Source organism: Bos indicus x Bos taurus, chromosome 29, assembly GCF_003369695.1.
Source record: "Bos indicus x Bos taurus breed Angus x Brahman F1 hybrid chromosome 29, Bos_hybrid_MaternalHap_v2.0, whole genome shotgun sequence".
In the NCBI taxonomy this organism is placed as follows: domain Eukaryota; kingdom Metazoa; phylum Chordata; class Mammalia; order Artiodactyla; family Bovidae; genus Bos; species Bos indicus x Bos taurus.
In genome coordinates, this window is record NC_040104.1 from 26,661,971 (window position 1) to 26,687,911 (window position 25,941).

Here is a 25,941-nt window from a genome sequence, read left to right on the forward strand (position 1 = left end):
CCATTATGGTTTATTATAAGATATTGAGTATAGTTCTCTGTGCTATTCAGTAGGACCTTGTTTGTATCTATTTTATATATAGCAGTTTGTATCTGCTAATCCCAAACTCCTAATTTATTCCTGCCCTCTCCTCGTGCCGCCTTTCCCCTTTGGTAACCATAAGTTTGAATTCTATTTATGTGAATCTGTTTCTGTTTTGTGTATACATTCATTTCTGTTACTTTCTAAATTTCACGTATGAATGATGTCATACAGTATCTTTCTCTGACTTCACTAAGCGTGGTATGCTCTAGGTCCATCCACATTTCATATTTTAATGGCTGGGTAATATTTCATTGTGTGTATCTCTGTGTGTGTGAGATCTTAAAAAAAAAAATTTATTTGGCTGCCCCTGGACTCAGTTGTAGCACATGGGATCTTTTGTTGTGGCCTAGAGACTCTGGTTGTGGCACAAGGGCTCAATAGTTGCCACGCGTAGACTGCAGAGTGCTCGACCTTCAATAGCTGTGGCACACGGGCTCCACAGTGTGAGGGCCCAGTTGTCATGGCACATAGGCTTAGTTGTTCTGCGGCATGTGAGATCTTAGTTCCCCTACCAGGGATCGAGCCTGCATTACAAGGCAGATTCTTAATCACTGGACCATGAGGAAAGTCCCTGCCATATCTTATTAATCCAGTGATCTGTTGATGGACACTTGGGTAGCTTCCATGTCCTGGCTTCTGTGTATAGTACTGCTGTGAACATGATGGTGAATGTATCTTTTTGAATTAATGTTTCTTTTTTTTTAATATTTACCTAAGAGTGGAATTACTGGATCATATGGTAGTTCTATTTTTAATTTTTTAAGGAACCTCCATAATGTTTTCCATAGTGGCTGCACCAATTCACATTCCCACCAGCAGTGTAGGAGGGTTCCCATTTCTCCACACCCTCTTCAGCATTTGTTAATTGTAGAATTTTTAATGATGGTCATTCTGATCAAAGAGGTAGTATAATATTATAGTTTTGATTTACATTTCTCTAATAATTAGTAGTGATAATGAGCATCTTTTAATGTGCCTATTGACCATCTGTATCTCTTCAGAGAAATGCCTATTTAGGTCTTCCCTCTATTTTTTTTTATTGAATTGTTTTTTGGGTTGTTTTTTTTTTTTTTTTGGTCATTGTATGAGCTGTTTGTATATTCTGGGAATTAAGCCCTTGTCTGCTGCATCATTTGCAAATATTTTCTCCCAGTCTGTAGGTGGTCTTTCTGTTTTATTTATGGTTTCCTTTGCTGTGCAAAGGTTATCAGTTTGATTAGGTCCCATTTGTTTGTTTTTGCTTTTATTTCTATTGCCTTGGAAGACTGACCTAAGAAAACATTGTTATGTATGTCAGAGATTGTTTTGCCTATGTTTTCTCTTAGGAATTTTATGGTGTCATGGCTTTGAGTCTTTAAGCCATTTTGAGTTTATTTTTATATATGCTGTGAGGGAGTATTCTGACTTCATTGATACATATGTTGTTATTCACCTTTCCCACCACCACTTGCTGAAGAGTCTTTCTTTTCTCCATTGTATATTCTTGCCTCTTACGTCAGAGATTCATTGACTGAAGGTATGTGGTTTTTTGGGGGGCTCTTTTCGGTTCCCTTGACCCATATGTCTCTTTTTGTGCCAATACTATGTTTTGATGGCTGTAGCTTTATAGCATAATCTGAATTTCAGGAACTCCAGCTTTGTTCTTTTTCCTCAGGATTTCTTTGGCAATTCTGAGCCTTTTGTGATTCCATATAAATTTTAGAATTATTTGTCTAGTTCTTTGAAAAATGTCATGGGTAATTTGATAGGGATCACATTAAATCTTTGGCTTGCTTTGGGTAGTATGACCATTTTAACAATATTAGTTCTTCCAGTCCAAGAGCATGGGATATCTTTCCATTTCTTTAAATCGTCTTCAGTTTCCTTTATCAGTGTTTTATAGTTCACAGTGTATAAGTCTTTGACCTTGATCAAGTTTATCCTCAGTATTTCTAGAGATTTTTTTTTCCTATTTCAGTGTAAAGAAATGCAGTGGATTTTTGTATATTAATCTGCTACTTTCCTGAATTTGTTTATCAGTTCTGGTAGTTTTTGTGTGAAGGCTTTAGAGTTAAGTATCATATCATCTGTATATCATGACAGTTTTACCTCTTCCCTTCCAATTTGGATACCTTTTATTTCTTGTTTCATTGCTGTGGCTAGGACTTCTAATACTATGCTAAACAGAAGCAATGAGAGTGGACATTCTTGTCTTCTTCCTGTAGTCAGTTGGAAGGCTTTCAGCTTTTCCACCATTGAGTATATGTTGGCTGTAGATTTCTCATAAATGGCTTTTATTATTTGAAATATGTTCTCTCTGTCACCACGTTGATAAGAGTTTTTATTGTGAATTTATGTTGAATTTTTTTCAATAGATGCTTTTTCTACATCTATTGAGATGATCATGTGGTTTTGTCTTGTCTTTTGTTGATGTGGTGTATCACATTGATTGATTTGAGTATGTTGAAGTATCCTTTTGACCCTGGGATGAATCCAGCTTGATCATGGCGTATGATCTTTTTTATATGTTTTTGGATTTAGTTTACTAATACTTTGTTGAAAATTTTTTGCATCTATATTCGTTAAAGATATTGGCTTCTTTGATGAATTCATCAAAGATATTAGAGATCAAATATATATATATTAGGTATTCTGGCCTCTAATTTTATTTATATATATATATTAAGTATTGTCTTTGATTTTGATATCACTGCGTTGATGGCTTCATAGAATGACTTTGGGAGTGCTCCCTCCACTTTAGTCTTTTGGAAGAGTTTGAGACGGATCAATGTAAATTCTTCCTTGTATGTTTGGTAGAGTTCCTCAGTGAAGCCATCTGTTCCTGGACTTTTGTTTGCAGGGAATTTTTTATTATTTTTGCAGATTCTGTTAAACTTCTAGTGGTTGGTCTGTTCAAATTATCTATTTCTTCTTGATTTAGTTTTGATAGGCATATATTGCTAGAAACTTGTCCATTTCTTCTAGGTTGTTCAGTTTGTTGGCATATAATTGTTCATAGTATGAAAACATAGTATGTAAAAATTGGTTGTATTTCTATAAAAAACACAAAACAAGACAGTGAAAATTAAAGCATATCAAAGTGTATTTCTCATATTTCTAACAATCTTTCAGACAGTGCTAGGATGCTAAGTCACATCCATGAAATGAATGTCCCCCAGTAGGTGCTGTGCGTGAACTGTTTTAACAGCTTCTTCCCCAGTGTACCCTCTGACATTGGTCAATATTTCCTTGCCATGTATTTCTCTGGTATCTTGCAACATTTTCTACAGTGATACCTGCAAAGAAAAAGCCTGTGAAGATGCTCATGGTCACCAGGATTTGAACCATTCCCTACAAAACTTATTAATAACTCAGTAGAAATGTTTTCTGATTTTTTTTTTTTTTTTGAGGCTATTTTAAATACTTATTTTTGCCTGCACTGGGTCTTCGTTGCTGTGCACGGACTTGCCTGGTTGTGGCAGGCAGGGGCTGCTCTCCCTTGTGGTGCGGGGCTCCTCACTGAAGCGCCTCTCTCGTTGCAGAGGACAAGCTCCAGGCGCACAGGTTTCCCTAGTCGCAGTGTGCAGGCTCAGTGGCTACAGCTTGCACTCTCTAGGCAGGCTGGCTTCAGTAGTTACGACACGTGGGCTTAGATGTTCTGCAGCACGTGGAATCTTCCCGAACCAGGGATCCTGTATTGGCAGATGGATTCTTAACCACTGGACCATTAGGAAATGTATCTTAAGTAACAGTAAATGAATGCTGCCCCCTTATAACTGAAAATAAAACAAGGAATGTCCACTCTTGCCAATTCTATTCAGCATTGTCTCGGGGGATCTAACAAGTGCCATAAATACATTTAAAGGAAGGCAATAAATGGCAGTAAATACAATAGAACTAAGACTCATTACTCCCAAGTGACATGATCAAGTACACGTAAAAATCCTAAGAAATCTATAAGATAGCCACTAAAACTGTGCTAAAGCTAAACCCTTTATGACAGTCAGTGGGATTCAGGGTCAAAATATGAAAATCAGTTATGCTTCTGTTATTATCCGTAAACAACTAGAAATTAAAACTTAAAAAGTACATACCATTACAATGCAATCAAAATCATTAAACATTTAGGGGTAAATTTAGCAAAATATGTTGAAGACATAAACACTAAAAAATGTAGAATGATACCATGAGCTGATTCTAAAATTCATATGGAAACAAATGGCCTAGAATATCCAAAAGAATTTTAAAAGAAGAATGAAGTTAAAGGATATATTCTGTCAGACTTTATGACTTTAAGTATAAGAATCAAGAAAATGTTGTATTAGTGCGAGGATGTGCATCTAAATCTTGGCGCAGAATTGAAAGTCCAGAGATAAGCTTACACATCTATGCTTAGCTGGTTTTTGACAATGATTCTGAAGTAATTCCTTGGGTTGGTGAAACTTTTTCTTCAACAGAGTTGCAGCTATCACTCATGATAGTTTTTCTAACAAAGTTTTTTCATTATATACGGGAAAAAGATCATGATGATATATTGGAAAAATCAACTCAAAATGGAAACTAAAAAAATTTAGAAGAAAGCATAGGTCAAAATACTTGATGTAGGCAAAAATTTCTTGGATATGAAAAGCACCAAAAGCATGAACCATGAAAGAAAAAAAATGATAAATTGGTCTTTATCAAAATTAAAAAACTTTAGCCTTTAAAACATATTATTACAGAAATAAAAAGAAGCCACAGGTTGGAAGAAAATATTCACTGTTTTCTTCCAGAGTTTTTATCCAGAAATGTAAAGAATTTTTTAAATTCAAAAAGAAGAATACAACTGATCCAGTTTTTAAATGGTTAAAATGTTTGAGCAAAAGATAATAGGGAATTATGACTAGTAAGCATATGGAAAAAAGACTTGCATTAGGAAAGTTCAATTTTTAACCATAATGAGATCTTACCAAAAAGTTAATATTAAAAAGAATCCTATACTGGCTTCCCTGGTGGCTCAGATGGTAAAGCGTCTGCCTACAATGCGGAAGACCCGGGTTCGATCCCTGGGTTGGGAAGATTCCTCTGGAGAAGGAAATGGCAGCCCACTCCAGTATTCTTGCCTGGAAAATTCCATGGACTGAGGAACCTGGTAGGCTACAGTCCATGGGGTTGCAAAGAGTCCGACACAACTGCGCAACTTCATTTCACTTCACTTCATACTAAGTTTACAAGGATGTGAAACAATAGAAATGCTCACATATTGCTTGTAAGAATGTAAAATCATATATGAACTTTGTAAAACAAACTGGCAATTTCTTAAAAAGCTCTATCACTTCCATTTGACGGAGTACTTCTTGTACATACATATTTATAGCAGCTTTATTCATTGTAGTCCAAAAGTGGAAATCCAGAAATCCATCGTCAGATGTGTGGATAGACAAAAAGTGTTTTATTCATATAGTGGGATACTACTCAACAATAACTAGGGATTGAACTTCCAATATACAGAAAAATAGGCATTAATTTAAAAAGTACACTTATTGAAAGAAACCAGACACAAAGGAGTACATTCAATATGATCTGTTTATATAAAACTCTACAAAATACAAATCATAATATGTAGTAAAAGAAAGAAATCAGTAGTTGGGTGTGGATAGGAGGGTTTTGTGGGAAAGAGCAGTAATGCATCTTTTTGAGAAAATTGTAATATTCTACATAAAATAATCTATATGATGATGGTGGCCACTCAGGTATCTCTTGTTTTTTTCTTTTTTTAGTTCAGAAAAATTTACCCTTAAAAATGCATTTAGTTTTATGTATATAATACTTCAGTGAAATTTACAGGAGGAAAATCGCTCCATTGTTTGCAGAAAAAAATCTTTTGTAATTCAGATATACAGCCTTTGAAGACTGCAGATTTATTTAACTAGATACAAACTTAGTAGATTACTTTTAGCTTTTTGAAATTCTCTGTTATTTATTTGAAATTGCAAAAGAAGGGGATGAAAAATATGTGCTAATCTTATGACCAAGCATATAAAAGTATCTAATGAATGCTGTTGGACAAAGTTAAATAATTTATGATTGGAGGAAAGTTTCAAGTTTATGTAACATGCAATATTATTGTTATTCATGATAATACCTTGCTGTTATATAGTGCTAGAGGATGTGTACATAGCTTTCACAAATGTCTCATCTTCATAATAGACTGTTAATAGAAGTGTTAATAGTTTGGGAAGGTATCTATTTCTGTTTTACACTTGATTTCAGGCTCAATGAGATGTTACATAATTTGTTGAAAATCACTTAGCTGACAAGTGCTAGAGGACCTGGAATTCAGAGTAAAGCTTCTGGGCCTAACTCTCTGCTGCTATGGCAAGCTACTTCTCTTTAAAATATACTGGTCTGTTTCCACCTCTCCCTTTAAAAACTTTTTTTTTTTTTTTAACTTTATTGATATGTATTCTTAATAGGGTTTGAGTTTCTTTTCATGCTGTACTTTTAAACACTGGTTCAGCTGTATTGTGGTATTAACCACAAACATTCTTGGGGATTCATGAAGTGACCAAAGAGCGATTATAATGCCAGGGAGTAAGAAAACTTTGAACAAACATACTTTGAGTTCTATAAAGTAATAACAGTTGCCAAGAATTTTTGTAGTTTGACTAGTTTTCAGAATTTGTTTCAATTTGTTCATTATGGCATTTTTCAGATTAAATAAACTTGAAGATACTGTTACACTAATTAAAGGAAAAATTGAAGAAGTTCGTCTTCCTGTAGAAAAAGTGGATGTTATTATATCCGAGTGGATGGTAAGTGTTTGCACACACAACTACTTTTATTAATTTTTTTTAAAGGCAATGAATAAAGTAGCAAGTATTATGCATTTTATTATATTTGATAAATAACAGAATGATAGCATTATTTTAAAAATAGCTACAGTGTTTTTATGGTAGTTTATTCTGCAGCGGCACTTATTTACTGGCAATTTGTAATCTTTAAGAAGAGAATAAATTATCTTTTTTAATTTTAAAGTCTTAATATTACTTTCTAGATTTGTCGAGACCTAACTGTGTTTGCCTAAAAGCCTGCAAGGATTCTTTAAGGATTTACTAAGACTGTTTATGTCAAAATAATGTGATGTTGCTACTGTTGTTGTCATATCGAATAGCCTATCTTTCTGATCTCTTTAGTCATGTGTCCTATACCACATAAAGTGAAAGTGAAAGTGAAGTCACTTAGTTATGACTCCTAGCAACCCCATGGACTGCAGCCTACCAGGCTCCTCCGTCCATGGGATTTTCCAGGCAAGAGTACTGGAGTGAGTTGCCACTGCCTTCTCCATGAGTTATTGAAGTAAAGTCACTCAGTCGTGTCCGACTCTTTGTGACCCCGTGGACTGTATCCGACCAGGCTCCTCCGTCCATGGGATTCTCCAGGCAAGAATACTGGAGTGGGTTGCCATTTGCTTTTCCACCTATACCACATAAAATAGTATTTATTGGCATTATTAAAATAATGAAGTAAAGGTATATTATTATATAGCTTTATAGTTTGCTTTTGAAACCACAAATCAAGGTCAGAGTATTTAAAGTGTCTGTAAAGTAAAATTAATGGTATTTGTCAACTGATTTGACCTGTTGATACGCCACTTCTGTTAAGACTAGTATATAGTAGTTCTGGATAGCCATTTGGAAAGTGTTAAGGTTTTTTTTTTTTTTTTTTTTTTTTTAAAGAAACTGTATTTGATACCTGTATTTTAATTAAGTGAATTTATCAAAATTTCTTGAAAAGAATGAGTTTTGCTTTGTAATTATCTATAACTTTTGAATAACAATTCTAGCAAAATAGCTAGAATTAGAGTGCTTTTGCAGTGTTCAGATTTAATGTCGTGATTTCAGTTCAGAGCCTATGACATAGACCCTAACCCTATGACAGTCACTGTTGTTGGCAGTTACTCTTTTGCATCTGAAACAGTATGTTGAGTTTTTTCATGCTAAGGTTGGCTTCTAACAATTCTTGATCATAATACCCTTGTTCTTCTTAACCAAGTAATGTGTATCAGTACTCTGATTTCCCTTTAAAATTGAGTAAGAAGTAATTTAGTTATATATAACTGAAAATCTAACATCTCTTTAAAGACCACAAAAAGGTGCTTTGGAAAAAGTGCACATGAGGCATCTGCTTGACAGCAGCTTTAAGTAGTTTGTACTAAGTATTGCCTAATGTAGTCCTTACTTCTCTAAGAATCATTTTATTTTTCTTGGGAAATGCATCTTTTAAATTACCCCAAATTACACTGTAAGCAAACTAAAAGATAGACCTTACTAAAACTTCCTGTCACCTCAGTTAACTAGCTGGTAGTTCTTGACCAGGTTAGCAGAATTATCCTTCTGGATATTGATGTTTCAGGAACTTTCATTTTGAAACTTGAAACACTGTCTAGAAGTATTGTCATTCAGTCGCTCAGTCATTTCTGACTCTTTGCAACCCCACAGACTGCAGCACACCAGGCTTCCCTCCTTAACTGTGGGAGTTTGCTCAAACTCTTGCCCATTGAGTTGGTGTTGCCATCCAACCATCTTGTCGTGTGTTGTCCCCTTCTCCTCGTGCCCTCAGTCTTTCCCAGCATCAGAGTCTTTCCCAGTGAGTCTGCTCTTCGCATCAGGTGGCCAAAAGTATATGACTTTCAGCTTCATCATCAGTCCTTTCAATGAATATTCAGGACTGAGTTCCTTTAGGATGGACTGGTTTGATCTCCTTGCAGTCCAAGGGACTCTCAAGAGAAGTATTAATATGAAATTGAAATCTTAGAGCCAGTTGGTATAATAACAAAAACCTAGCTAGGTTGAGTGAATTTATGAGATTGTCACAGGTATGATGTGAGCTTTATGGAAAGGTGTGCTGGTCTTGGGCTTGTTTCCCTAAGACTCATTTTACACCCTTCTGTTTTCTGCTGTCTGATGGAGAAGGGCTAACACTGCAGGTGGCTTTTCCTCAGCTCCTGTGACAGCCAACTTCAGCTGGCTTGGGAAATCTAATGGGAGATTTATGAAAGGAGAAGCCAGGGCATTTTCTTTTTTTTGCCTCTGGTGGTGTTGCTGGCAGAAATTGTTTGTTTTGTGACTCCAATTCCTACCTGACAAACCACTCATAATTCCAGCATCCACTGTGTGACCCTGACCCTGGGCTCTTGTTGCAGTACTTTTTTATTTTGGGGGTTTGGTCAGGAATGATCTCTGCCTCTATCAGGAAGGCAGCGTCACATAAGCAATACTGAGTCACTGGAACCCGAGATGAAAAGGTGCATTCTGAGATGCTTTCACAAACGTTCTTGCAGAAACCCTTCAGAAAGGGGAAAAAAAACATATGTCCAGCATGTGATGGCTAAGAAATTTCTTTTTCTCTGCACAAAGGTGTAATTTTAGAGTTTGCATCATCTTGCTGTCAGCCTTTTCTTGTATGCATCAGTGAGGTTGGTGTCTAGTAGATTTGTTAAACACATTAGAAGGAGCATTAGACACTGTAACTTACAGCAGTTATAGAGTCATCTTTGTGGCTTGGCAATATCATTTATAATATATTCTAGATCCTCTCCTAACTTTGGTACATATACTAGAATTTCTGAGCCTGGATGCTGGAAAATTCTAATTACGTAATTAAACAAGAAGCAAGTATGCTTCCTAAAATATATCCAACATTTTTTCAGATCAGATCAGATCAGTCACTCAGTCGTGTCCGACTCTTTGCGACCCCATGAATCGCAGCATGCCAGGCCTCCCTGTCCATCACCAACTCCCGGAGTTCACTCAAACTCACGTCCATCGAGTCGGTGATGCCATCCAGCCATCTCATCCTCTGTCGTCCCCTTCTCCTCCTGCCCCCAGTCCCTCCCAGCATCAGAGTCTTTTTCCAATGAGTCACCTCTTGGCATGAGGTGGCCAAAGTACTGGAGTTTCAGCTTTAGCATCATTCCTTCCAAAGAAATCCCAGGGCTGATCTCCTTCAGAATGGACTGTTGGATCTCCTTGCAGTCCAAGGGACTCTCAAGAGTCTTCTCCAACACCACAGTTCAAAAGCATCAATTCTTCGGCGCTTAGCCTTCTTCACAGTCCAACTCTCACATCCATACATGACCACAGGAAAAACCGTAGCCTTGACTAGACAGACCTTTGTTGGCAAAGTAATGTCTCTGCTTTTGAATATGCTATCCAGGTTGGTCATAACTTTCCTTCCAAGGAGTAAGCGTCTTTTAATTTCATGGCTGCAGTCACCATCTGTAGTGATTTTGGAGCCCAGAAAAAAAAAGTCTGACACTGTTTCCACTGTTTCCCCATCTATTTCCCATGAAGTGGTGGGACCGGATGCCATGATCTTCGTTTTCTGAATGTTGAGCTTTAAGCCAACTTTTCTTTCACTTTCATCAAGAGGCTTTTGAGTTCCTCTTCACTTTCTGCCATAAGGGTGGTGTCATCTGCATATCTGAGGTGATTGATATTTCTCCGGGCAGTCTTGATTCCAGCTTGTGTTTCTTCCAGTCCAGCGTTTCTCATGATGTACTCTGCATATAAGTTAAATAAACAGGGTGACAGTGTACAGCCTTGACGAACTCCTTTTCCTATTTGGAACCAGTCTGTTGTTCCATGTCCAGTTCTAACTGTTGCTTCCTGACCTGCATACAGATTTCTCAAGAGGCAGATCAGGTGGTCTGGTATTCCCATCTCTTTCAGAATTTTCCAGTTGATTGTGATCCACACAGTCAAAAGCTTTGACATAGTCAATAAAGCAGAAATAGATGCTTTTCTGGAACTCTCTTGCTTTTTCCATGATCCAGCGGATGTTGGCAATTTGATCTCTGATTCCTCTGCCTTTTCTAAAACCAGCTTGAACATCAGGAAGTTCACAGTTCACATACAGCTGAAGCCTAGCTTGGAGAATTTTGAACATTACTAGCGTGTGAGATGAGTGCAATTGTGCGGTAGTTTGAGCATTCTTTGGCATTGCCTTTCTTTGGGATTGGAATGAAAACTGACCTTTTCCAGTCCTGTGGCCACTGCTAAGTTTTCCAAATTTGCTGGCATATTGAGTGTAGCACTTTCACAGCATCATCTTTCAGGATTTGGAATAGCTCAACTGGAATTCCATCACCTCCACTAGCTTTGTTCGTAGTGATGCTTCCTAAGGCCCACTTGACTTCACATTCCAGGATGTCTGGCTCTAGGTCAGTTATCGCACCATCGTGATTATCTGGGTCGTGAAGATCTTTTTTGTACAGTTCTGTGTATTCTTGCCACCTCTTCTTAATATCGTCTGCTTCTGTTAGGTCCATACTACTTCTGTCCTTTATTGAGCCTGTCTTTGCATGAAATGTTCCCTTGGTATCTCTAATTTTCTTGAAGAGATCTCTAGTCTTTCCCATTCTGTTGTTTTTCTCTATTTCTTTGCATTGATAGCTGAAGAAGGCTTTCTTATGTCTTCTTGATATTCTTTGGAACTCTGCATTCAGATGTTTATATCTTTCCCTTTCTCCTTTGCTTTTCGCTTCTCTTCTTTTCACAGCTATTTGTAAGGCCTCCCCAGACAGCCATTTTACTTTTTTGCATTTCTTTTCCATGGGGATGGTCTTGATCCCTGTCTCCTGTACAGTGTCACGAACCTCATTCCATAGTTCATCAGGCACTCTATCTATCAGATCTAGGCCCTTAAATCTGTTTCTCACTTCCACTGCATAATCATAAGGGATTTGATTTAGGTCATACCTTAATGGTCTAGTGGTTTTCCCTACTTTCTTCAATTTAAGTCTGAATTTGGCAATAAGGAGTTCATGATCTGAGCCACAGTCAGCTCCTGGTCTTGTTTTTGTTGACTGTATAGAGCTTCTCCATCTTTGGCTGCAAAGAATATAATCAGTCTGATTTCGGTGTTGACCATCTGGTGATGTCCATGTATAGAGTCTTCTCTTGTGTTGTTGGGAAGAGGGTGTTTGTTATGACCAGTGCATTTTCCTACTTAAACCCAAGTTGTTTAAACAATGATTTTTAAAGCCATGTTTTGTTGGACCAGCATTTTAGAATTAAAATACCTTGCATAGAATCCTGTCTTTGGAAGTTTCTTTTCTTTTTTTTTTTTTACATATAGCAGTAGGGATTCAAAAATTAGAATAATTAAAATTTAAACTATGGCATAGTGTTTTTTTTTTTCTTTTTAAAAGTATTTTGAACCAGAAAGAACCAAAAAAAAAAAAAAAAAGTACCTTGAAGAATTGGACACAGATGTTTAATGAACTTGTAATCCAATATAGCAATGTAGGCATCATATATTGTAGAGATGTACATCTGTTTGCTTTGACTATGGTCCGCTAACTGTTTCATGGCTTAATTTAGATATGTTTTTTGTCTGCAGCTGTTCATGAACTTTGCTTTTATTTTGCAAGTTGTTCTCAGATAAGAATGTGTTTTTAAAACCTAAATCATTGTTGTTAGCATGTCATTTAATAAACTTGCCTCTTAGATTTAGAAATTTCCATATTTAGGCCTCTCTTTACTTTTACATTTTCATTTTTATTGAATGAAATTTCTATTTGATAAAATTGTTATCAGTTAAATAGAAAGTTTAATTTCTATAGGATATTACTATGTATGCCTATGAATATCTGTTCTCATATTTTACATTTTACTGTACCAATAGAGCCATTCTTTATGACCTCTCATTTCTGATGGCCTAATGATGCTGTTCAAAGTAAGCATCCCTGATTCTTGTCCTGTGAGCCAGTAAGCCCAGATAGACTGATTTGATGTTGTTGTTTGCCATCTAAGTTTTCAGCATGGTCTCCTTACAAATATTTACATAGATAAGATCCTGGCACTGCATAATATAATTGCCAGAGATGAATCTTGTTTGGACATGTTATTTTCTATCATCAGGACCATCAGCAAAATTATACATTAGGTGAACTTTAAGTTATATTGTCACGATCACATACTGTATACATTCAGATTGTCCTTTGTAATTTTTCTGTCTAGACTTGCTTTTCACAGAAGTGACCTAAAATTTTCTCAGCTTTCCCATCCCATTTCACCAGCACCAGTGTCTATGTAATGTGCATGCATGTGCCGCCCACACCCACAATGATGGGGTATCTTTCGTTCACATTTAATACTCTTTATTGTTGGTAAATAGCTTTTCAGGCTTTTATCACTTTAGACTTTATCACTTAGAAACATGACTTGTCATTTGGTTTATCAACACTAGAATCTGGGCCATGAAGCGTGTCATAGGTTACATTTTCAACTGTTGGAATGTTTTTGTTGTTTTTAGTTTGGTCTGGCAATGAAGCCATGCCATGTCAGCCAACTGCCATGAAGATTAGGTGGCCTTTCCTGATTTGTCTTCTTACCTTAAATGATGTAATAATAATTATGTAAGTAGTTTAGTAAGTTATATAAGCTAAATTAATCTTAGTGCTAGGGAAAGCATAAGAGATTGATTTGCAACACAAATTTTTAATCGTACAGGTACATTTTTGCCTTTCCAGTTGTTGATAAGAAATATGCTTATGACCTGAATTTAAGGATTTTTTTAGTCTTCTTTTTTCTCTTTTATGTATATTACCCTGAAAATTTTAAGCAAAATAAAATTGTCTATGTCTAGTATGTATTTTGTTTACTTAAGAGTAGATATAATCTAATGTCTAGTGGTTCAAGATAAGGAAATGTAAGATGTAACTTTCAACTCTATATTCTCTGGTTAGTTTTTTCCCTTATTTTTCTTATTTTTTTTTTGTTGTTCCATCAGAGAAAAAGTCATCTTTTTATTGCCCGACTTGTGGTATTTTTTAAAATCAGTCAATATGATAATAATTAAAAAAACAAATGCTTAATCACTTCAGTCGTGTCTGACTCTGTGCAGCCCTTTGGACTGTAACCTGCCAGGCTCCTCTGTCCATGGGATTCTCCACATAAGAATACTGGAGTGGGTTGCCATGTCTATGTGTCCTGCATTGGCAGGCATGTTCTTTACCATTGGGAAGCCAATAAATGCTTCAAAATAAAAAATAAGATACATAAAATTAATTGTAAAACATGTTCTTTTGATTACAGAGACTACTGTTGTTTTAGTATCCTTTATTTCTCTTTCTAAAATGTTATTTATATTTTTGACAAATAATTTGTCTTTTAATGGAATATACTGATGATGAGAGAAATATGTGTTAGCAGATTGACTTATTTCTTTTAATGTGTTCTACTGTCCCTGTCTGGCAACCTGCCACAATTTCTGCACGACTCATTTCAGACATCACCTCACCTGTACAGCTTTCCCTTTTTGCCCCTTGATCACATAAAAAATCTCTTTCCCCCTTTCTTTGCAATTTAGTTTAAGCTTCTATTATATACTTTTACAGTGTATTAGAATTCATTGTTGATAAACCTTTCTCCATTCTCTAAGATTGGGAACCAGGTTTTACTTGATACGGTCAGAATTTGTCAAAGGGATCAGTATGAGTAAATGATGAGAGAATATATAAGAGAACTTTTCCAGATAGAAATTCACTGGCCACAGACACAATCTTATTTATAATTTTCTCTGCATCAGAGGAAGGCACAGATGAGACAGAGTTAAGAGTATTTATTGCTCTAGAGTCAGGCCACCTGAATTCTTGGTGCTCTTTTGCTGCATCTTGGTTTGTTACCTTGGGTCTATTACTGAACCTGTCTGTGCCTCAGTTTCCTTCTCTCTAAAATGAGGACAGCAATAGTACCTACTTTATATGGATTTTGTGAGGATTAAATGAATTAATACATGGAAATTTCATAAAACATTCTGGCACATAATAAGATCTCAGTAATTAGCCACTCATTTTGAAAGTTGTACAAACTTTTAAGGACTCTTTAACTAAAGAATGGGCTACTTGAGTAGATTATTCAGTTAATAAAAGCTGGAAATGATAATATATGTGAAATCAGGAATATTAATACTTGAGGGAAGAACATACTTGGTGCTTCTCTCTTGGCTTTTGAGCCCTTTGTAAAAGCAGAAGACCCTCTATTTCAATGGCTAGTGTTTACTAGTTGACTCTGCCTATAATGAATGCAAAGAAATACAAACATCAGCTGATGAATGTGGATTATTGGGGTTGGGGTTTTTTATATTTTTCTTATATTAAAATGTATTATATGTCTATTTCAAGAGTAATTCTGAGTTTGCTGCTCTGTAAATAAATTAGAGACAGTACTAATATTACATAATGATTTCAGGTAAAGTATAAAATACACATTCAATAGGCTTTTTTTTTTAGTATTTTAAATATTAACAGAAAAATAGTTACAGTACTTGAATGCTGAATCGAAAATTGTGGTTTGTAAGTATTTTTTTTCTTTATTCTGAATTAAGAATAAAATGAAAACAGTAAAAATATAATTAAGAATAGGCCTCTTATGTTCAATTATTTGTTTTATAATCTTTATATATGTTCTTACTTGCATTCTTAATCACTCCCCAGCCTCTCCTTTATTTAATCTTAATATTTGTTTAAAGTTTAGATCACACTCTGCAGCCATTTTATTTCTTACTCTAGAGAGGAGGCTGTTTTGTAATCTTGAAAGCTATTGGAGAAATTTAACACTTTGGGGCTTGAGACCAAATGTCAGTGAAAATATTTAGTCCCTTAAGCAAAGTGTTTATATTGAAACACTTACGTATTGTGGATAAAGGTTTTGCTTTTGAAATATATTTTAGATGTTTTATGTCTCTTTCATCAAAGTTCTGAAAGTTGCATTTACCAAGAGATTCTGTGCTCGTATATGATATATGATTGATTTGATTGGTTTATTTGTTTTTGGCTCTCCGTAATTCCCTGTGCCATGTTGGATTCTAGTTGTGCTTAAGTCCTGTATGCATTACTTTAAAAAAAAATGTTTGCTCAATAAGTTGTAAATTATTCTAATTATGAAGGTAAAGGGCATAAGTTACTCAGAAGTATGAATCAACTGTCCTTACAAAAATTTTTCAGTATATTAGCCAGAGAACAGGAAGTTTTTGTTAATTTTGATTTCAAACTCTAACATTGTATAGCAATTTAAAACATTTTTTTTCCAATAATACTGTTTACCTCTGCCAGAGAATGAAAGTAAGCTCCTAAAATTTAACAGTTTGGATTTGCAAGCAGATGGGTGTTCATTACAAGTTCTGTTTCATGTAACTGAGTTGGCTCAGTCATAATTATTATAATAATTAGTATGAAGTGGTTCTACTAAAGAATTATCCTGGGACAGATATTTGATTCATATGCCATGAGTAATCATATAAATTGCACCAGTTTATAATAAATACTCTTGATCCAGTGCTTCACAACATGGCTTTAGAAAACCCCTAATCATGTGTTTGAGAAATGATAAATTATATCTGTATGAAGCTTCAAGGGGGGCATCGTTATTATTTTTATGGAGTGAAATACAAAATTCTCACAGATTCTTAAGATAAAACACCTGCCTTCCATACTTTTTTGAGCCCTTGCAGAGCTGATTTTAGTTAAGTATTCCCTAATTCCTTGGAATTTCAATTCATTCCCTTGAGCTATTCTTAGTACTTCAAGGGACAAGTTAAAGAAGCCATGATTTTCATTACCTTAGAAGGTGGGTCATAGAGGATCTTTCTGTGATTTATGTCCAAGAGTGTTCTGCTTATGTTTCTCTCAAATAGTTTTATAGTTTCTGGTCTTACATTTAGGTCTTTAATCCATTTTGAGTTTATCTTTGTGTATGGTGTTAGGAAATGTTCTAATTTCATTCTTTTACACATAGTTGTCCAGTTTTCCCAGCAGTACTTATTGAAGAGACTATGTTTTCTCCATTGTCTTAATATATGCTTACCTCCTTTGTCAAAGACAGGGTGCCCCTAGGTATGTGAATTTATCTCTGGGCTTTCTATTGTGTTCCATTGGTCTGTATTTTGTTTTGTGCCAGTATTGTACTCTCCTGATGACTGTAACTTTGTAGTATAGTCTGAAGTCACGAAAACCAACTTGATTCTTCTTTCTCAAGATTGCTCTCGATATTTGTGGTCTTTTGCATTTCCATACAAATTGTGAAATTTTCTTTCTAGTTCTGTGAAAAAATTCCATTGTAATTTGATAGGGATTGCATTGAATCTGTAGATTGGTTTGGGTTGTAGTCATTTTCACGATATTGATTCTTCCAATCCAAGAACATCGTATGTCTGTCCACCTGTTCATTCGTGTCTTATAGTTTTCTGTATACAGCTCTTTTGTCTCCATAGATAGGTTTATTCCTCAGTTCAGTTCAGTCACTCAGTCGTGTCCGACTCTTTGCGACCCTATGGACTGCAGTACTCCAGGCTTCCCTGTCCATTACCAGTTCCCGGAGCATACTCAAACTCATGTCCATTGAGTTGGTGATGCCATCCAACCATCTCATTCTCTGTCGTCCCCTTCTTCCACTTTCAGTCTTTCCAGCGTCAGGTCTTTTCCAAGGAGTCAGTTCTTTGCATCAGGTAGCCAAAGTATTGGAGTTTCAGCTTCAGCATCAGTCTTTCAGGTGAATATTCAGGACTCATTTCCTTTAGGATTGACTGGTTGGATCTCCTTGCAGTCCAAGGGACTCTCAAGAGTCTTCAACACCACAGTTCAGAAGCATCAGTTGTTTGGCGCTCAGCTTTATAGTCCAACTCTTCTCCTAGGTATCTTTTTTTGGTTGTTGCAGTGGTGAGTGAGTTGATTTCCTTAATTTCTCTTTCTGATTTTTCACTCTTAGTGTCTAGGAATGCAAAGGATATTTGTGTACTGATTTTGTATCCTGGGACTTCACTATATTCACTTATTAGCTCTAGTAATTTTCTGGTAGTATCTTTAGGGTTTTCTCTGTATAGTATCATGCCATCTGCAAACAGAGTTTTACCTCTTAAAAAAAATTGCAGCCAAGGAAGGCAAAAAACAAGATAAAAAGGCAGCCCTCAGAATGGGAGGATGTAATTGCAAATGAAGCAGTTGACAGAGGATTAATCTCCAAAATATATAAGCAGCTCATATAGCTTAGCATCAGAAAAACAAACAACCCAATCAAAAAATGGGCAGAAGACCTCAACAGACATTTCTCTGAAGAAGACATACAGATGGCTAGTAGACACATGAAAAGATGCTCAAGATTGCTCATTATTAGATAAATGGAAATCAAAACTACAGCAGTTTTAAATGAACTTATAGTTCATTTCAGCATTTTCTTCTATAAAATTTCTGTTGATTTCTTTTGCTTATCATTCTGTTTGTGACTTTTGTCTTATTATTTTCTGAAAGAGTGTCTTATCTGTTATAATTATCAAACTGTTACTTGGCCTACTCTCATATCTTTTGCTTCTCTTTGTTTTGAGGCACATAATAGAATGTTTCTTCTGTATCCTTTGAAGTTAGGTATGGCCCTGTGACTTCCCTGATCCCTGAGTGATTATAATAAGCAATGTTTCTTGTCAATCTGTCATATCAGAAAGAAGTCTGTTTTGGTTTTAGTTGGTTATTTGGGTGTTTGTTAGTGCAGAGTAACCTAGCTTGTCTTAACAGATACATTATTCTCTATTTGTTGGCAGTGTGTGGCTTGTCATTTCTCTCTTTTGGTGTAATTTGATGAATAGACATTCTTAACTTTGTGTATCAAATTTATCAAACTTCTTTATGGTTTGAGTTTTTTGTATCTTGTTTAATAAATCTTTCTAAAATTACCATTGTATATTTATTAGACTTCTCCACTTTCCATGCCTCTTCACCTCTTTCATATTTTCTAATGTTTTGGTTTTCTGAATTGCACTCTGGATAATTTTTCAGTCCACCTGTTTTTTTCTGAAGTTATTTTTCACCATCTGTTAAACTCATCCATTTTTTATAGCCTCTTCTCTAGATATTTTTTTTAATTGAAGGATAGTTTGATTTACAGTATTGTGCTATTTAAAATATGTGTGTTATTTACAATATTGTATTACTTTCAGCATGGTGATTCATGATTTTTGCAGATTATATTCCATTACAGGTTACTATAAGATAATGGGTATAATTCATCTGTTATATAGTATTTCCTTGTTGCTTATATGTATCTGGTGGCTCATAGGTAGAGAATTTGCCTGCCAATGCAGGAGACCTGAGTTCGATCCCTGGTTCAGGAAGATCCCCTGGAGAAGGAAGTGGCTACCCACTCCAGTATTCTTGCCTGGAGAACTCCATGGACAGAGGAGCCTGGCAGGCTACAGTTCATGGGGTCACAAATAGTCGGACTGGACTGAGTGACTAACACTTCACAATTTGTACCTGTTAGTCTGTACCCCTAATTTGTCCCTTCTCCTTTTTCTCTCGCCTTTGGTGATTACAAGTTTGTGAGTCTATTTCTGTTGTACATGTACATTCATTTGTGCTATTTTTTAGGTTCCACAGATAGATGATATTATATAGTATTTCTTTCTCTGACATTTCACTAAGCATAAAATTCTTTAGGTCTGTTCACATTGCTGCAAATGGCAGTGTTTCGTTATTTTTTATGGCTGAGTAATAGTCGTGTGTGTGTGTGTTTCACATCTTCCTAGGCCAGTCATCTAGTGCTGGGCACTTGAGTTGCTTCTATGTCTTATTGTTGTTGAGTCTCTAAGTCATGTCTGATATTTGCAACCCCATGGACTGCAGCACTCCAGGCTTCCCTGTCCTTCACTATCTATGTCTGAAGTATTACAGATGGTGCTGCTGTGAACGTTGGAGTACATGTATCCTGTTCAGTTAGTGTTTCTGTTTTTTCCGGATAGACACCCAGGAGTGGAATTGCTGGATCTTATGGTAGTTCTGTTTGTAATTTAAGGAGCCTGCAGTCTGTTTTGTATAATGGCTGCACCAATGTACGTTCCCAGCAACAGTGTAGAAGGGTTCCCTTTTCTTCACATCCTCTTCAGCATTTTTTATTTGTAACTTTTTGATGATAGCCATTGTAACAGATGTGAGTGATATTTATTTCATTGTGATTTTGATTTGCATTTCTCTAATAATTAGCAGTATTGATCATCTTTTCATGTGCTTGTTAGCCATCTGTATGTCTTATTTGGAAAAATATCTATTCAGATCTTCTGCCCATTTTTTAATTGGATTTGTTTGTTTTAATTCTTCAGTTCTTTTAAAATTGAATCATACAAACTAGTCATGGATTTAGTTCTCAGAAGTCACCGCTTGCCCATCACGACATTTCTCTCTGTTCCATGTGGCTTTAGTGGGGTTGTCATGGTGGAACACTCTCCCCTTCCTTCCCTCCCTTTTTCTGTTCTCAGGATCTTAGTTGGAATTCAGAACAGGAAAAAAAGTTCCCTATCAGTGTTTGACTTAAAAGAGTTTAAAATTCATTGAAAATGATCTCTTAGATTCATTATTTCATTAGAAGTTACAAAATTGTGGTATTCTATCATTTTTTCTTTATTTGTTACTAAGTACTTTCATCAAGTACTTGGTTATGAACTATAGCTTATAGTTGAAAGGGTGATAAATGCTGGATATTTTCTACCTAACTTTTAGAATAATGAATTATTCTGCAGCATTTTCTAAAGAGATTTTTGGAGGGTTTTTTTTTGTTTTTGTTTTTGTTTGCAGTGTCATTATGAACTCATATTTGGTGTGTTTTGAACCATTGTAATTATTATTTTGATTTTTGAATTGGCCCATGTTTAGCTAATGATAAGCATTTGAATTAACCTCTTAGATCCCTTTAAGAATTTCTAGTTATCCTCGGTATAATGATGAGAAGAAAAAAATGTATGTTTAAATTTCAGATTATACTTTCTGATAGTATAAAACTCTTTACAGTCACTTTATACTGCCTAAACTTGGAAGGAACCAAAGAATCCTGATTCTTTCATTGGGAAACAGTATTTAGAGATCACAGTCTGGGTTCGTTGTATGTTATTCTTAGTAGACAGATATAGCTATTTTTTTTTAATATTAAAAAATCCATGAGTTTACACTGATATTTCCAATTTAAGATTATGGAATTTTTAATTCTTTAATTTTATACTGTATCTCTTTGTAGAAAAATCTTGATTCTTAGAATAATAATTGCTTATTTGTTCTATCATATATCTATATAATAGTTTCAAAAATTTTACATGAATTTTACTAGTAACAGAATTTGTAAATGAAGTTTTATAACTTCATTTATGATTTCCTTATATTTTCTTTTGTCCTAGAATATATATCTCATGAGAAATATATAGTCTAAATACTGTGTTTTAAAGTTACTTGAGGGGGACTTTCCAGGTGACGCAGTGGTAAAGAATCTGCCTGCCAGTGCAGGAGATGCAAGAGACATGGGTTCAATCCCTGGAGTAGAAAATGGCAACCTGCTCTGGTATTCTTGCCTGGAAATTTCATGTACAGAGGAGCCTGGCGGGGTATAATCCGTGGAGTCACAAAGAGTCAGGCAAAACTGAGCATACACACACAAAGTTATTTGAAGTAATTAGTTTCCTTTGGTTATGTAACCAACCTGACGTACCTTCAGATGTATTAGTTTTCTTTTTCTTCAGTTTGGAAGAATTGCTTCTTTTTTTTCTTTTTAGTTTAAATTTATGTTTTAATTACAAAAAAGTTCAGTGATTCCATTCTTCTGCCCATTAGTTAATAGATAAATTTTTGTTTCCTTTTTAGCTTTTGGCTTATTTTTGAAATATTAGATATGTATATATTTACATTTTTACCCTTGTGTTATGCAGAGTTAACACACTCTGTATTGTTTTATGCTTTGTGCTTTTTAATTTAAAATTATATCTTGACCATCATTCTATATCATTATAGAGAAATACTCCTCATTCTTTTCTATGGCTGGATAATATTCCATTGTCTAGATAAATGTAATGTAAATAACTAACATTCATGAAAATGTCTATCATTCTTTTGCTATTACAAATAATAATGTATTGCATATTCTTATACATTATTCATTTTATTTCATGTTCCCGGAGGTGGGATTGATGGGTCAAAGACTTAATGCATATGCAGTATTAACAATTTTTACCAAATTCTTCTTAGCACTTATCTTACCATTCTACTTTCTTGCCAACAGTAGTATGAGAATTCCTGTTTTTTCAGTCATACCAACAAAGTATGTTGCAGAATTACTTTTAAATGATTGAAGTTTTTCTTGCCACCTGGACATTGTAAATTAGCGTGATGAATTAACAAGAGGACTAGCTTAAGTTAATTATTGGAAATGGTGTTGGGGTGGGGAGGAGATACATGTTTGACCACGGTTCTCAACTGGGTTGGCAGGGAGGGGGCAAGGTGGCAGCAGATGAGATTTTAAGTTTATATTTACTCTGCAGATATATTTGGTTGTCTCTGTTTTGTTATTTAGGGTCATTTCCTCTTCTCTTCCTCACTTTGGCTGGATGATAGGTTTTATCTCCTGTTTCCCAGTTTATTCAGTTTATAATAGCTTTAGCAAATGACTCTCAGGGTGACAACCAGCTTACTGATGCATCTAACTAGATGGTCTGTTTTCTTTCTTCTGGTATTGTTGAACTCAGAGGATCAGTAGCTCCTAAAATGCATTTTTGCAGGAAACACAGTGTGATCTTGTTCTTCAAGCCTTGAATCATACTGTTAATAGAGTTCATCTTTCCTGTAGTCTCAAATATCTATAACTTATGAATATTGTATGACTACCCTGTTATATAAATGTAACTTAATATGTCAATAATTCTCTTTAATAAAAGTGCTAGCAAGTAATTATTTTTTAAGTAGAATATCCAGTTAAAATTCACAATTTTCTTCAATCACTGTGGGGATTGGGAATATTGTTTCAGAAATACACATATATCTTTCTCCAAAGAAGACATACAAGTGGCCAGCAGGCACATGAAAAAATGCTCAGTATCATTAATTATTAGAGAAATGAAAATCATAACCACAATGAAGTACACCTCACACAGATCAGAATGGCCATTATCAAAAAGTTTACAAATAAAAATACTGGAGAAGGTATGGAGAAAAAGGAACTCTACTACACTGTTGGTGGGAATGAAATTGGTGCAGCTCCTATGGAGAATAGTATGCAAATTCCTTAGGAAACTAAAAATAGGGTTACCATACGATCCAGCTATTCCACTCTTGGGCTAATAAATCTGGAGAAAATTCTAATTTGAAAAGATACGTGTACCCCAGTGTTTATAGCAGCACTATTTATAATAGCCAAGTCATGGAAGCAACCTAAATGTCCATTGACAGATAAATGGAAAAAGAAAAAACTGTGTGTGTGTGTGTATACACACAATGGGATATTAGCCATAAAAAAGAAAGAAATAATGCTATTTGCAGCAGTATGGATGAACCTAGAGATTATCATAGTAACTGAAGTAAGTCAGATAAAGACAGCTAATCATGATATTATATGTGCAGTCTAAAAGAAATGGGGCAAGTGAACTTACTTACAAAACAGCAGTGACTCATAGAAAACAAACTTATGGTTACCAGAGAGGAAAGGGGGAATGTGATAAATAGGGAGTTTTGGACTGACATATACACACTACTGTATATACAATAGATACACCACAGGGGCCTCCTGTATAATGCAAGGTATGTGCATGCACACGCCCAGTCACGTCAGACTCTTGGCAGCCCTATAGACTGTAGCCTGCCAGGCTCCTCTGCCATGGGATTTTCCAGGCAAGAATCCTGGAATGGGTTCATTTTCTCCTCCAGTGGTCTTTCTGACCCAGAGATTGAACCTGCATCTCCAGCGTTGACAGGAGTATTCTTTACCACTGAGCTACCTCGGAAGCCCATAACACAAGGAACTATATTCAGTATCTTGTAATAATCTGTAATGGAAAAGAATATGAAAAAGAATTTGGGATTAGATTTTATAGGCTTGTTTAGTTTTTGGAATAATCTTTTATTTTTATCTTTAAATCCATATTATTGCCTGTTTGTCACTAGACTTTCTACAGACTAGCTTTTTGTTTTATTTTTGCTTTCCCCTAGTCTCACTTTTTTAACTAGTTAGTTCTGCCTAAGAGTGTATCAGTAATTGAGTTATTTGAACTGAAAAAAAAAATGAGTCAGGAGAAGCACCTTATTCTGAAGGTATCACATGAACAGGCATTTTAAAATAAGGTTCCTATTTCAGTGAATAATGTTAATGGCTCTTTTAGTTCCAGATTTGATCCAGTGTGTTCCTTTAGTAGTAATTAATTTTTGAAGTGTAAATGCAAATTTTAATTTTAAAAAATGAATGTCAATTTGGGAAGAAGAGTGCTCCATGAGCATCATGGGAGAAAGTATGGAGTATAATTCTCTTCCAGATGGCACCCCTACAGGTGAGGCAGCAGCCTGTGAAATTACAGTCTGAATCACACTGCAGACAAGCAGGGCATTTGGAGCAAAGCCTTCTGATATCAGTAATAAATGACTTGGTTCAGAACCAAGGACAATTCCCAGGAAATTAAAGCCCATTCTGTCACGTAGGGAGCCTATAGTAAAATGAAGTTTAGCAAAGTGGAAAGTTGCGAGAAAGGACAATAATTGCAAGCAGTCCATATATGAATCTTTTCATCTGCTAATATACTTAACTAGACATTTTAATTTATCTCACAGTTAAGTTTTGTTTCTACATATATTTATGGATTTTCTAAAGTAATATTTTTCACAGTGAATGCTGGCTAACAGCCACTTGCCAACTAAGCTTTCACTCTGAAATATTATCAATCAGGTACCTGTTGTAAATCTAATCTTGTTTAATATGTGCTGGGTATTTTTTATTTCAGAACACTTGAGTCCTTAATTACAAATGTAGTATAATATAATACAAATGTGTGTGATAAGTCATGTCTGACTCTTTGCAATTCCATGGACTGTAGCCACTGAGCTTCTATGTCCATGGGATTTTCCAGGCAAGAATACTGGACACTGCTGCCATTTCCTCCTCCAGGGGATCTTCCTGACCCAGGGATCAAACCTGCATCTTCTGTATTGGCAGGGGGATTCTTTACCACTGAGCCACCTGGGAAGTCCCATAATATAATATGAATACCAAGTCTTACTTTTACTCAGGTAAATCAGCAAGAAGCAACAGAGAATAGTTACTCAGAACTTGGCCTCTATAGTCAGATAGACAAGGATTCAAATTCTGACTCATTCAACTGTTTCTTTAACTGTGAGCTGTTTTTTTTTAAGTCTTATGATTTTAGGTTATTTAACATTTCTAAGCCTTAGTTTCCTTGTCAGCTGAATGAAAATAATAACATGTGCTTTAGGGATGAATTAAATAAGATATTCCATAAAGGACACTTAATATTACTGTGATGATATTTACCACTATTAACATTTGAAAATTAATTTTAGAAAGCAAAACAGCATTTAAAAATAACCAGTTTTCGTTCAAGTGCCATGATGGAGTACAAAGCAGCATAAAGAGATGGAGTTTGGTGGGGAAAGAAGATATTTAATATGGAGAATCAAGAAAATCCTTTTTGAGGAGGTAGTAGTTGAACAGATATCCAGATACTAAGTGAAATAAATGACTAGTAAAATTGTCAGTCTTCATCAAGTATTAAATAATGTGGCTTGAGTTTCCCCTGGTGGTCCAGTGGTTAGAGGGGCTTCCCAGGTGGCTCAGTGGTAAAGAATCTGCCTGCCAGTGCAGGAGACACAGGTTCAGTCTCTGGGTCAGGCAGATTCCCCTGGAGGAGGAAGTGGCAACCCAGTCCAGTATTCTTGCCAGGATAATCTCATGTCTTGAGGAGCCTTGTGGACTAAACAGTCCATGGGTTTGCAAAGAGCCAGACCCAACTGAGCACGCACGTACGCCAGTGGTTAGGACTCAGCATTTTCACTGCCAGGGCCTAAGTTTGATCCCTGATAGGGGAACTAAG

At 35.6% G+C, this 25,941-nt stretch overlaps 1 protein-coding gene across 2 annotated transcripts in view; it reads left to right on the forward strand.

The window, feature by feature from the left end:
• Nucleotides 1–25,941, forward strand: part of PRMT3 (protein arginine methyltransferase 3) — a 122,941-nt gene that overhangs the window by 32,192 nt on the left and 64,808 nt on the right. For both annotated transcript variants that reach the window (XM_027531399.1, XM_027531400.1), the window contains one exon: nucleotides 6,758–6,857. In XM_027531399.1, coding sequence (XP_027387200.1) covers nucleotides 6,758–6,857 — 100 coding nt within the window. The remainder of the gene's footprint in view (nucleotides 1–6,757; nucleotides 6,858–25,941) is intronic.